Below are 14,040 nucleotides of genomic sequence, written 5' to 3'. Positions count from 1 at the left end.
ACTTTAGTTGGGATTTTGACTGTTAGCAGATGATCTATGGGTCATTAAAATGAACCAAGCCTTGGAGGCCTTTTTGCAATGCAACATTGACTCAGCTATCGATGTTGCAGGTGTTGGTACTCTGAAGGCCTTTTTTAGGGAAGAAGTTATAGCCTTCCTGACTGCACATAGGCAACATGAGAAAAATAAATGTCATCTACTTCAATCAACTCTGAATCAGGAAAAAGCAGCACATATAAAGTCATCCACTAATCCAAGAGGGAGATGGGCCAAGCTAAATATAATCTTCAGGAATATTTTTTCTATAAGGAAATACTGAACCAGGAGATAATACTCCAGAGGGGGGTTGGAAAACACAAACATATAGGCAAATATTTAGCCTGGTTGGCTAAACGTAGATCCAACTCTAATGTTATCAAGAAAATGCAAGAGCCGGATTTAGATAATCTTGTGACTTAGCCTCAGGGCATACTAGGTGCCTTCATTAAACAACTTACCAAACTATATTTTGATTCCCACAATACTTTGCCAGAGACTATAGAAAGGTGGCTTCAGGGCTTAATATCTGCTCAATTATGTCAGAGCAGACACTATCACTAGTCCATTTACCCTAACAGAAGCAGCACTGGTTGTCATCTACTCCCCCATCGCAAAAGCTTATGATACCAATGGGTTCCCTGTAGAAGTCAATAAGCTTTTTATGCCTCAGCTAAACAATTTTTTTAGCTAGACTAGTACACACAATTTTACAGGGAGGCAAAATTCTTATTTCGTTCACTGAATTGGTAGTCATGAGATTCATCCAATTAGCTTACCTAATTGTGACTATAAGTTGTTTATGAAAATGTTAGCTAATCATCTTGCAGTGGTACTCTCCCTCAGTTATAGAACACGATCAAAACGGTTTCTTCTAATTAGCAATATGCCTACTAGCACCCATTACTTGATCCAGGCTATAGACTATTTCTCTATTCGGAAAACCAAGGCAGCCATCATAATGGTACATATTTGTTAAAATAAACTAATCTTGTGAGACAGACATGGTCGGCGTCATATTGACAAAATAAGTGACAACAGGTCTCCTAATGAAAACGATACATATGGTTTATTCAGAGATTATCTTGTTTTTTGGAAACCTTAGTAAATTGGTTAGTAATTATAACTAAGTCCCTTGACCATCAATGTATTTTAAGGATAAAGAAAGCAAAACGCTGTTTGATAGTTTCTATTGAAAGAGACATAAGGGAGCCACCTAATTTGCCGTCTTTTAAGAGACACTTCAAAATAAAGTTTGAACTCTAGGACATTTTTACTGTCGTCGCAACTTCATCTTTTTTCACAAAAATCACATCCTTTCTCATTTACTTGTATATATCTAGCGTGCACCCCCTAATCTGGGCTGCATTTGCCCTCAGATTCTGGTTCGCATCAAGCAGGATCTGGCTGTCATCACCAAAGGACCAGAACAATAAGGTCTACAAAGATATGCAGAGTATCAACTTTTGGATGGAGGTACTGAACATGTTTGTTGGTAAAACAGAAACCTGGTGTGCAGTGCAGATAATTAATGATGACTTTGCATGAAACTTTGAAAGGAATGGGATTTGTGAATAATCGGGCATGGCAGATCGGAACCAATGCAGTGCAAATCCCAGCTGATGAATGAGGTTCAATAACATTAAATAATCAATGTTTTTGAAAATTAATAATACGTTCAAGGTGACTAGAGTTAAATCACTGATGATCTTCTAGTAGAGGCATGGTTATGTTCCTTTAGCTGGTCAGAAAGGAAGGTGGAAACCATGAACTCTCGATATAGATGAATGCACACCCCTCAGCCAACTTCTCAGTAACACATTTGTTCAGAACCAGTATGTTAATCACTATGCTTTATGTATATATGACTCTCATAATCTACCTACAGCATCAACATGACTGTGGTCATTTAAATGCAGGGAAAAAGAAGTATGCGATCACTTACATGTGTTTAAACATTATGCTTTTAGTGGAGAGAATGTTGTGTTTGTTTTGAATTTAGATCTATGTGTATTAAACCTTTTTGTAGAGGTATGTGCTTGTCTTTGGTTGTTTGTACATAACCTATTAGCAATGTAAAACTAAATTCAGCACTGAACAGTGTGGATTTTGTTGTGTCCCTGCAGGAGTAAATTTATAGATTGTTTCTCTATGCCAGTGTGGTTCTGTGTGTACTAAAGGAAGCAAGGAATCAGTGTTATTTATGAATATGAAAAATTATGGGACTGATTCCGATGTCGGACAGACCGTACTCTGTCCAACATTGGTCAGGAACTGTAACCGAACGACCTTCTGTTGTCGGCTACAGAACTACAAGTAGGATGTGACTGAACCCTGTTCGGTCACATGCCTATACCTTTTAATGAGGGCATGCATTCCGAATTAAATGCATGCTCTCATCGAAGAGCAGGGGTGCAGTTCATCCCTGCACCCCCAGGCAGGATGCAGGGATCAACAGGGGGGCACCATAGGTGAACCCCTCGGCCACCATTTGGCAGTTTTGCACCCTTGGAGACCCTGCTGGCGGCCCTCAAAGACAGTTTCTAAAAGGCAGTGGGAAACTGCCATCGTACTCCCTCAGCCAGAAAGAACCAGCCGGGGGAGTACTGAAGGGTTTCCAAGCGCATTGTAAACCATCTGGAAAACAAGTCGATTCCTTTCCGACCGAGCACATCAGAATGGCTCTGTTGGAAAGGAATCCAAATTACACATTCCAATGTGGGCAGGAAGTCTATGTGCTATACGGGCAATGGAAAACAATTCTTATAAAAGGCGTACTATAAAAATACAAAAATTTTCATGAAACTTACACTTCGGTATTTCAATACGTATTCCAAAATGGGTGCCCCTCCATCGTCCTGCTTTGTTATTGTTAGCTTGAAGGTCTTTCCTCCACCAGGTTGTCCGTGTATTGATGGGGGACTTGGCTCTCCTGAAAAAAGGGAGAGTGTTTGTTATATGTGCATGTTATATTTGCAATGAGCAGATGATATAGTTAAGTTTGTAATGCTAAATATTGCTGTAATGTTTGTGGATTCTAATGCATGTTGACAATAAGAATCTGTTTATTAGAAATTTTGCTAACTATAAACTTTGTCCCATTAAGTAAATTAAAATGCGAGTAACTGTTTTGTTAGCCAGTGCGTGAAATACAAAACAAACAAGAACAAACATGGTGTACCACTGTGTTATTTATTATACTTCTAATATTAGTGTCATATTTTCAGGCACAGCTTAGGAGTCCTCTATCATGTTGACCACGAAAAATCAACAACTGAAAGAGATACGGATATAGCAAGATTCAAAATTAGCGGCATAGACATGATATTTCTGGTTACATAATTGGAGCATCATTATAATATTTGATAGAGAATCAGCTCTACAATTAAGGTGGGCAAGTATATAGATGATTACATGATTACAACTATTGTATTGATACAGATTCTTAGCTGAGCTGAAAGGCATTGGAGACAAACACACAGAAACTGAACCAGACTAAGCTGTACAGAATTTTGGCAATGCAAACAACCTTCATTTGGATATATTTAAGAGTTTTGGATTCTCCTCTTAGGAAACCTGGTTATAGTGGTTTAAACACTCATCAGTAAGTTATAAGCACAGTGTGGAGGTTAGGTTTCTCAATATAAGACACCCCTCATCAAGGAGTGGAGACACCGGGGCCAATGATGCAGATTCTGTCTAGTACCTCCACTCTGAATTCCGGGTATCAAGAGCGATAGGTCCAGGTACGGGGAATCATCACATATTCTCCAAATGCTGTTCAAGGGAGTCAGGTGGAACCTGGCTTTAACAATGCCTCTGCCTTCCCTGGATACCTGTGCTTTAACTGGTTGTGTTTCTGCACCCTAAGATTTGGTGAATATTTTCTTGGTTACTTCACATGTGAAACACCAATCACTTTAATCATGTGGGGTGGTATCGCACCGCTAATTGTTAATAAGGTCCAACTGGATCGAATATATTTATACATTTTAATGCTCTGATCTGGATGGCATAGCCCCTCCATTGGATACAGTATGGTTTTCTAGAAGTATGGTACAAACTAGGTACAAATTAGGGGCCAATCTCGTGGATAAACTCTGTTATTCTCTAAAGTGATACACGTTCAAATGTAGGAGCAAGGTATCAGGCATGGCGACTAGCTAAGGAGATAATGCTTTCAACTTTTCAGGCAGGACAAACATGTATCACGTCAGAACATAACAGAGTTTATACATGAGATTGGCCCCTGAGGAAGGGACGGAAACGTCCGGAAATGCATCGGGCAATTATATGAATGGTGCACTACAGTCACTTATGAGCTATGAAGCCAATAGTAGAATTGTTAACATAATAACAAATAAAATGGTTTTGTTGTGGTTATGACGATGATTAAAACATGACAAATAAGAATATCATTCATGTATAAATGACTATCAGTGTTGAGTATTGTTTTAGTATGACACATTTGGATTAAATAAATGGGTTTGGTTACAACTCAGTGAACAGTGCACAGTGCACTCAAGTTACCACACTTGTAATAGCACCTCTTTTGAACAAACACTTGGACTGACAGCAAGTGTAGTGCTGTAGCACCACTAAGCAGTTAGTTTGTGTTTAAATATGTTGAGTAAGAAGTATAAATAAGAGTGCTCCTCCAACCCCTTATCTCTAAAACTAGATAGAGACATTTCATTGAATCATTTGTTGGGTAGATCGTGCCTCTGATGAAAGGGATTTTGGCTAGCTTTTAGTGTCTGAACATAGACATAAAAGAAAAAGGAGAACAAAGTCACATTTTGGGAATGCACAAGAATGTTTAACTTATTACTAAAATACATAGCATCATTTTCTATAAGACATACATTTTTACTGACACAATTATTAAACTAATTACACCTATTGCACATTTTCTGTGTCAGCTGAAAGGTAGTTTTACATGTGATACCTCTATTAGTTAGACTTGAATGTGTGTTCAAAGGGAGGTGGTACTTATATATTCCTGTGTCACTGAGTCAATTTTCATATACATTTGACTTTGAACTATCAATAGGGTAGAAAGAGATTACTGCCTCCAGGCAGATACTAATAAGTTATAGAAGACCACTGGTGCTTTTTAACTCTGTGGACACCCTGTATGTTCTGTCACAGGTATTAGGAATTTAAAGTATACTTTTGGAGAATGGTATGTCAGGTGTACCTTTGTTGAAACACATATACTGTATGTGGAATTGAAAAATGTAGTAATTGTTACAGAAGCTTTCAACATAATGTAAAGTGTAAAGTTTCAGAATTATGGTGAAAGATTGTACAAACGTTAAATGCCTTATTGCAAACAAATATTATTTGTATGAAAAACTGTATATTGTTTGTCTTCTTTTGCCAAATGGTTTGATTGAGATTTATGGAAACGCAAAAAAATGTAGCTACAGCAATAGGAAATTCAGTCTAATGGTAAGTCCCCTTAAGGAAGCAAGAGAAGAACCTGCGCTTTCTCTGGGGAAGACTGACCTTGAGAATATAGTACCACAATGTAATTGTCAGAATATCAGTGGATATAAATACTATATTCTAAATATTGTCTAAAAAAATAATATTGTGCTCTGATGGAGCCACAGGCCCAAATAACTGAGCTAGGGCACTGACCAAACAAGGCAGAGTGGGACTCATGTTATGTTATGTTATGTTACAGCTGCTTATATAGCGCAACGGCTGCCCCAGCGAAGGGGCGTCCCGGCGCTGGACCAGACAGGAGAGAGCGCAACATACCACAAGCTTTAAGGTCAGCTTAGCAGAACAAGTGGGTCTTAATTGCCTTTCTAAAAGATAAAAGGTCATTTATGCTTCGAATCCACAGTGGTAGTGCGTTCCTTAGTTTAGCAGCCATATATTGGAAGGAACGTCCGCCCGTGCGGGCGAGTCTGACACGAGGAATCGTGGCCAAGTTTTGTCCTTCTGATCTGAGGGGTCTATTGGGAGTGTAATGTGTTATAAGATGACATAACATGGGGGGGTGAAGATTTTTTTAGGATCTTAAAGGCCAAGCACAGGGCCTTAAAATTGATTCTTTTTTCCACCCGTAGCCAGTGCAATTTTACCAGAGTGTTGGTTACGGACTCAAACCGGGGAAGCCCTGTTAGGGCCCGTGCTGCCGCGTTTTGGACATGCTGCAGACGTTTTTTTTCCGCTTGATTAGCTCCCAAGAGTAAGGAATTGGCATAATCTATGCGAGAAAGGATTGTGGCTTGGATAATCAACTGACGTGTGGAGGGGTAAAACATTTTTAGTATAGGTCGCAGGTTACGCAGGATACCAAAACTAGTGGCAGCAATTTTTTTGGTGTGGCCGACAAAGCTCAAGGCTGAGTCGAACCACACCCCCAAGTTCTTTATCTCTGTTTTGGGGTCAGGGGGAGGGCCAAGAATCTCCGGCCACCATTCCTTTCCCCAGGCTTTGGTATCTTTTCCTACTATTAGCACCTCCGTTTTGTCTGCATTAAGTTGTAAATAATTGGCCGTCAACCATTCAGTTACTGCAGCGAGGCCATGTTTAAAATTCAGCGCTCCTGCTCCGTTATCATCACTCAATGTCACCACCAGCTGAGTATCGTCAGCATATGAGACGATGGACAGGTCCCATTCCTTGGCGACCTCAGCTAGTGGTTGGACATATAAATTAAAGAGTGTGGGGCTGAGCGCTGAACCCTGGGGTACTCCCTGCATTATGTTACTCTTTTTTGAGAGGAATGGGGGGATAGCTACCTGAAAAGATCTGTCTGTCAGAAATGCTTTAAACCAGGCCAGGGCTGAGCTCTTCACCCCTGCTGCCTCCAGTCTGTACAGAAGCACCTCGTGTGAGACCGTATCATAGGCAGCGCTGAGGTCGAGCAGGATCAGCGCTGCCGTTTGACCGGAGTCTCTAATGGACCTAAGATGTTCTGTCACACTGAGAAGTGCCGTCTCTGTGCTATGGTCTGCACGGAAACCATCCTGGGAGGCGTCTAAGATGTTATTGGCATAGAGGTGTTCCGTTAAGATGGTGTTCACGTAAGACTCAGTAACCTTGGCTGGCCATGGTAACAAGGATATAGGTCTGTAGTTTTCGGGTTTTGTCGGATCTAAATTAGGTTTTTTAATTATGGGATTTACCCACGCCTGTTTCCATTTAGTCGGAATTTCTGACATCATCAATGACGTATTAATAATGGTTCTCAAAGGTTCAAGCACTATACCATCTGCTTTCCTGAAATGTTTGGGCTTTAGGGGGTCTAGAGGCGAACCTGATTTGACTTTTTGACAGAGCCTGTCAAAGACTTCCTGGTCTAATTCTGGGATGCTAGTAAGTTCAGATATAATTTCTATTTTTGAAGGACTAATCGTGGGCTTTACAGGGAATAGATTATACATTTTCTTAATTTTTTCTACAAAAAACAGGGCCAGGTTATCGCAAAATATCTGTGATGTAGAGGTATTCACTTCTACTTTTTTTGCGCTCAGATCTTTCAGGATTTAAAAAATAATTTTGGAAGGGTTGGGGCTTGCATTAATTTCATTGGCATAATATGTCGCACGTGTCTTACAAATCTGCCTGTGGTATTTTTTGTGGATTTCGCTGTATTGGGCCTTTAAGTTAGGATCGTACCGTTTTCTCCATTTACGTTCCGCTATTTTGCAGCTTTTTTTCAGGGCTAGTAGCTCTTCGTCAAACCAGGGGCTCGACTCTTTAGCGCGTGTTTGGATCCGGGATGTTGGGATCAATATATCTAAGGCCTGGGTTATCCAATTGCAGTAATTTTCGTAACATTGATTAGTGTCTTTGGGGTTGGTTAGCGGGAGTTTTTTGAGCAGGTTATCAAAGTCTTCTAGCCGTAATTTCCTCCAAGGTCGCTTATACACCTTGTGGGTTGGTCTGGGCTGGGATTTAGCCTGGCTGGGAATGGACATAATGGTTAACATGTGGTCCGTCCATGTCATAGGTATGGGCACGGACGCCTCAGCTTCTTCTATATTTGTAAAAATAGGGTCCAGGAGATGTCCTCCATTGTGAGTTGCTCCCTGGACCAACTGCCTTAGTTGAAACCCTGCTAAATCTGCAAGCAGATTGGTTATTTTTGCCTCATTTCTGCGATCAAAATGTATATTCAGGTCTCCGAGAATATTGAAATTTGCCATTCCGGCTGTCAATGAACAGACTGTCTCCAATAACGCTTTTACGAAGTTACTTTCATTTCTAGGCGGTCTATAAATTAGAATACCTGAGAAGGACAGGTGCGGGTTTATTTTAATAGTATAGCGAGCGCTCTCGCAACCCGCAATTTGTAATTTGGTAAATGTGCATTCGAGATGGGATCTGGTCATAACCGCTATCCCACCTCCTCTAGTTTGTCTGTTTAAGGAGTGGATGGTATAGCCTGAGGGAGTGGCCAAATTAGCTACAGATATTGTCTCATCTTGCATCCATGTTTCAGTAATAAATAGAATGTCAAGGGAGTGGTCAATGACTAAATCATGTATTTGTGAATAGTGTTTTCCTAGGGATCTTACATTCAGTTGTGCTATTCTTACAGAGTCATGCGGTGAGGTAGTCGGGAGTAGTTGTGGGGCTGATATTTTAGGGAGCATATATCCACATTCACATCGAGTGATACTCTGCAGCAATTGAGGGTCTATTTTTTCACAGGTCAAGTGTATGGAGTTGAGGTCCATCAGCTGCGTCTGGGTATATACAAGATTAGTTACCTCGATTTGGCCAGGGTTCCTGGCGAAAGGCGACATCCTGGCGCGGACGGGCGCAGACGGGCTTCTCTTAGGCGCGTCTTCGGTGCGCCCTTCGTGTGCCCGCTGCGCTCGTCTGCTGCGCTCCCTCGCCCTTGCCGGTAAATATACTGCCGGCTGTCTAGGTTAGAGCGGAGCAACTAGACCCCTCACCCAACCAAGATGGCGGTTCTAATCGGCACAATCAGGAAGTGGGTGAGTGGCTCTGTAATTCGGGCTGTCCCCCGAGTCTCCCTCCACTACGAACAGTCAGCTGCTGACTGGCGGTGGAACCAAGGAGTCTGGGGTGCCGAGACAACTCAGGGGTAGGTGGCGTATGCAGTATTAAAATCACAGCATAAGTACAAGAGTATATTTAAAATCTATACAAATGTTAAAATAATCGCCCCGTGAATGATAAGCTCCAATTCACCCCCTAAGACGTTTAAAGTGCAGTTTTTGTAAATTAAAAGTGCAGAGCTGCTAATCTGGCCGGCGAGCTAGAGAGTATGGCCCGCTTCTCAGCCTAGTCTTCAATCAATGGCTTCAATCATGGCTCTGTCCTTTAACTTTATTATGCTACAGCACTTGTATCAGGAATGGTATGGTACCAGAATATCATGACCTAAGCACCAGCTAACAAAAAATAGAGCAGTATATATCATCTAAATGAGACAATACTTTTATAAACAATATTTAGACTATGGTATTTTTGTAACATATGTTACGTATTTTCTGACATACTACCTAATGGAAAGGATTGAGGCAGCTACCATTCTTTACACAAGACAAGTACTTCAACTATTATAGAAAAGGCTTAATGAAAGCAGTAGCAACTGACTGTTATCTGCATGAGAAGAAACTTTAAAAAAGTGAAATGCTCACAAATACTTTGGGTGCCAAGGGAGTTTTAAGTGACAGCAGAAGTTAGCCTAGGGATGAGAGGTTTACTCATCTAAGAGGGAGGGGATGCTCCATCTCTAGAGTTTGGGAATTGAACAAGTAAGAATTTGGGTTGCTGGTTGAGGGGTGTCTATGTCCTAGTCAAGCAGTAACAACAATCCCTGTCAGGGTAAGGCACAAGCAAGCTCCACATTAACCTGTACTCACCCCTCTGGTAGCTTGGCACAGTGCAGTCAGTCTTAACTTAGAAGCAATGTGTCAGGTATTGTACAACACTTAAACAGAAACACAGTGAAAATTCCTCTCAAAAAGATGGATCAACAGATGTAGAAAAATAGATTGATTTTAATAAATAAAACCAGACGAAAAAGATGAAAATCTGATCAGTAGAACCAGAGATATGCAGTAGGTATGATTTCAGTAAAAATGGCAAAAAAAATCTGACAGTGCTAACTGTGGATATCTGGTTGTGCCAGATCAGGACAAATGTCATTATTTGGATCTTGATGGACAGCTTACATCATCACAATGGTGATGGATGTAGGATATAATAGGATTTATATTTTGGCGGACAAGATCTAAATCAGGCCCAAAGTCTCAAGTTCAGACTGACCGTGATGGATGGTGGGCCAGCTGCAGAGATCCAGCTAGGCCCGTTAAACAAGAGTACCTAAGGTTCCGGTTGTAGAGCATTGAAAGGTCCCATGCCGAGGATGAGTCGTGCAGCTGAGCTGCGATGCAAGGTCCTGCATCGTGGTTGAGGATCCAATCGATGAGGGCTTGTGATGTGAAGCCCAACATCAAGTATGCTTCACGCAGTCAAGTCAATGCATCAGATCCAAAGAGCTCTGAAGATGCAATTCGTAAAACTGCATTATCATCAATGCTGCTGTCAATGTGGGATTTGCGCTGCGAGGACCTGTGTTGCGAAAGCTTTCCACAGGCGGCAGCTCCAATGCAGGCTGCGAGGTCCATGCGGAGTCATTGCTGCATAAGAATCGTCACAGTAGAGGTGATGCATCAGATCCACTTGGGGTTAAACCGTGGAGTCGAAGAGATGTGTGGGTTCTTCAGCAGCCACAGATGGGCTGGAAGAGCACCTTCAGGCCCACTTCCAATGGTCCAGGACTGGGGTGGCGCCACATGGCAGGGTAGGGCTCACAGATGCTTGGCTGAGGGTTGTTGGAGACTTCTGTCCCTGTGGGCCTAGTCAGGAGACCAGCCAACTGGCCCTTGGAGTCATTTTGGAGTTCTGGGTTAAACAGATGTAGGTCCAGCCATTCTTACCCAGGCAAGAGGGCAGCAGGCAGCAGGTCAACACATCAAGGCAGCTGTCCAGCACCTCAGTAGTCCAGCAGAGCTGCAGTGCAGAAGAGTGGCAGTACTTTCAGCAGAGTATCCACAGGTCCAGAAGGGTACTGAAGAGGAGGTGTCTGAGGTGAAAATATTTATACCTGGTGTCCTTCTTCTGGAAGGTGGGAGACGCTTCAAGACATTGCCTTTGGAGTACACAGGCTTCCTGCCTTCCCTGCTCTGGTTCCCGACTAATTACAGGGGGGTATGCAGGCCCTTATGTGCAGGCAGGACACAGCCTATTCAAGTGTATGTAGAATTGGGCTCAGCTCTTCCCTCCCATCCTGCCAGTGATAGCCCATACAGGCATATCTATGCTCTCTATTGTGTGCAGCTGTCCAGAAAGAATACAGAAAGCCTGACTCTCAGCTACACCCATTCATATTACGCAGAGGCAAGCTCCGGGACCTAAATGGCTAAGGAAGGAAAATGACAACTTTGTAAAAGTGGCATTTTTTAAATTATATTTTAAAATCTAACTCCACCATGAGAGAGGATTTTTAATTACAATTACAAAGATACCAAACATGTACTCATTACCTGCTCCTGTTTTGAATTGAATGTAATAAGGTAACTCCAATTTTAGCACATGGGAGGGGTGGGCCTTCAGTAGTGAAAAAAGAATTTGAGAGTTTTTCTCTACCAGGACATGTAAACTCAAATGTTGATGCCTACCTTTTAAAGACATTGCACCCTGACCTCTGGGCAATTCAGGGCCTACCTTAGGCGTGTTTGATATGTATTAAAAAGGAAGGCTTTGGCTTAGCAAAAGGTTTATTTTGCCAGGTCAAAATGACAGTTCAAATCAACACACACAGGCTGCAATAGCAGACTTGAGACATGTTTAAAGGGATACTTGAGTGGACTGCAAATCAGTGCTGCAGGCCAAATTGTAGAATTTAATTTATTGGTCCTGGGCACATGGAGAACCACCTTACTAAAATTAAAAAATAAATAATAATATGACAAGTAGGGATAACCTAATGGGACCATGTTTTAAGGAGTGAGCACATGCATTTTAGCACTAGTTAGCAATGAAAAAGCTTAGGGGAATACCACCCTCAGACTGACTGCTATAACAGAACTGGGGAAAGATAAAAATCTCTACTTAAAAATCAATTTTAGCATTTATGCTGTTTTTGAATTTTAAATGCCCTTCTTTAGCCTTAATGCAACAACATCGAGTGTACGTCCCACTGCTTGTATTGATGTATCACGACTGCACACTCAGTGAATTTAAACTATGATATTTCTTCTATGTAATGCCTGAAGGAAGATTTTCTCCTTACAAACTTCAACTAGAACTTCTTTTCTGGATTACAATTCATAGGGCTAATGTAAGCAGATGACAAGACTTTAAAAAAAATAATTTTGCAGGAATTAAATATATTTATAATGATAACATAGAACATCTGACAAATCTCAGTATATCCAGCATTAACAGCAACAGGTAGAATGAATTTCAAATGTGCTTTCCTGAAAAACAGTATTCATACTTTTGTTTATGCTACAAATGTTTTTGTTCCAACAGAATAACACGATCTGCAGCTGGGTTAATTAATATGTTACTTCAGTACAGCAAAAAGTTGCACCTGATAGTTCATTTAATTTTCTTTGCTTTGCTTTTGAAATGCAGGCTGTGATCATTCAAATTTTGTTTTCTGATTTAATAGGTTAAGCCACCAATACTTTTGTTTGCATGCAATAAAAATGTAATAATGGGAACGATTGTTTACACTTGCTGTTTTTTTTACTTTTGTTTTGTTGTGCTAATCCCCCATGAGCTCATCCAGGTGCTCCATAGCATGTGTATGAGGTCATCCTGAATGCTTACTGGAAAAGCAAAGTCTTTAGATTCTTGCAAAAGTATAGAAGAAAGGAGGAGATAGTTTGGATGTGTTATGGGAGGTCATTTCAGACGTTATGGTCCAGGAACTAGAAGGCAAAGGCCCTTGCTCTGTTTTTGTGTATGTGATGAGAATATGCTAGTGAGAGGCTGCGGAGCGGAGGTGTCTGAAGATTCAGTGAATGTGGCTGTTAAGGTAGGCAGTGCCAGTGTTCTGAAGAGATTTGCAGGTGTGAGTAAGATGTTTAAATTGTGCACATTTGGGTATTGGGAGCATGTGCAGTTCCTTAAGTTGTGGGGTGATGTGGGCTCGATGTGGGCTCGATGTGGGAGGTTGAGAACTAGTCTGGCTGCTGCGTTTTTTTGTTTTGACGGTCTGCAGTCTTATTGTGAGCTGGTTGATAATTCTTGAATATAGCATTTTTATGCTGGTGATTAGGGCTTGTGTGGTCATTTTCCTGGCGTTTTCTGGTAGCCACTTGAGGATTTTCTTCAGCATCCTTAGTGTTTTGAAGCATGTCAAGACCACTGTGTTGACTTGGACAGTCATGTCTAGTTTGTTGTCTATGATTATTCTGAGGTTTCACGCTTGTGAACACGATATAGGGGTGGGTCCAAGGTATGTGAGACACCAGATGGACTCCCATAACTAAGCATGCTTCCTGAAGACTACCATCTCAACCTTGTCTGAGTTCATATTGAGGCAATTAAATTTCATCTAGGTGATGACTTCTGTCATGCATGTAGTAAGCGTGTTCCTGTTGTTAGGCGTTGTGTCAGAGAGAGACAGTATCAGTTGTGTATTGTTGGTGCAAATTAGGATGTTTATGTTGTGAGCTTGTATGATGTCTATCAACGGTCATGTAGATGTTGAAGAACCTTGGTCTAAGCCAGGAGTCCTGCAGGATTCAGCAAATAAGCTCTTGTGCTTCATAGGCAAAGGAGTGCATGTTGATGGTTTGGGTTCTTCCTGTGAGGAAGGAGCAGATCCATTTGAAGGGGGATCCCTGCATGCCTACGTCATGGAGTAGTTCGATTAGGATGGAGTGTGGAACGGTGTAGAAGACTGCTGACAGTCCGGAAGGATGAGAGGGGTGGTTCCCCCCTGTTGAGGATCATCCAGATCTCATTCACTGGTGCTGAATTTGA

General features: G+C 41.5%; 1 protein-coding gene across 1 annotated transcript in view; it reads right to left on the bottom strand.

The window, feature by feature from the left end:
* Positions 1 to 14,040, bottom strand: part of NCAM2 (neural cell adhesion molecule 2) — an 808,853-nt gene that overhangs the window by 246,630 nt on the left and 548,183 nt on the right. The window contains exon 12 of the mRNA XM_078658362.1: positions 2,847 to 2,968. Within this exon, the coding sequence (XP_078514488.1) occupies positions 2,847 to 2,968 (122 nt within the window). The remainder of the gene's footprint in view (positions 1 to 2,846; positions 2,969 to 14,040) is intronic.

The sequence above is a fragment of the Lissotriton helveticus genome, chromosome 8 (genome assembly GCF_964261635.1).
Source record: "Lissotriton helveticus chromosome 8, aLisHel1.1, whole genome shotgun sequence".
NCBI classification, from domain to species: domain Eukaryota; kingdom Metazoa; phylum Chordata; class Amphibia; order Caudata; family Salamandridae; genus Lissotriton; species Lissotriton helveticus.
The sequence above is the reverse complement of the archived record's forward strand: the minus strand, read 5'-3'. Positions and strand labels throughout refer to the sequence as shown.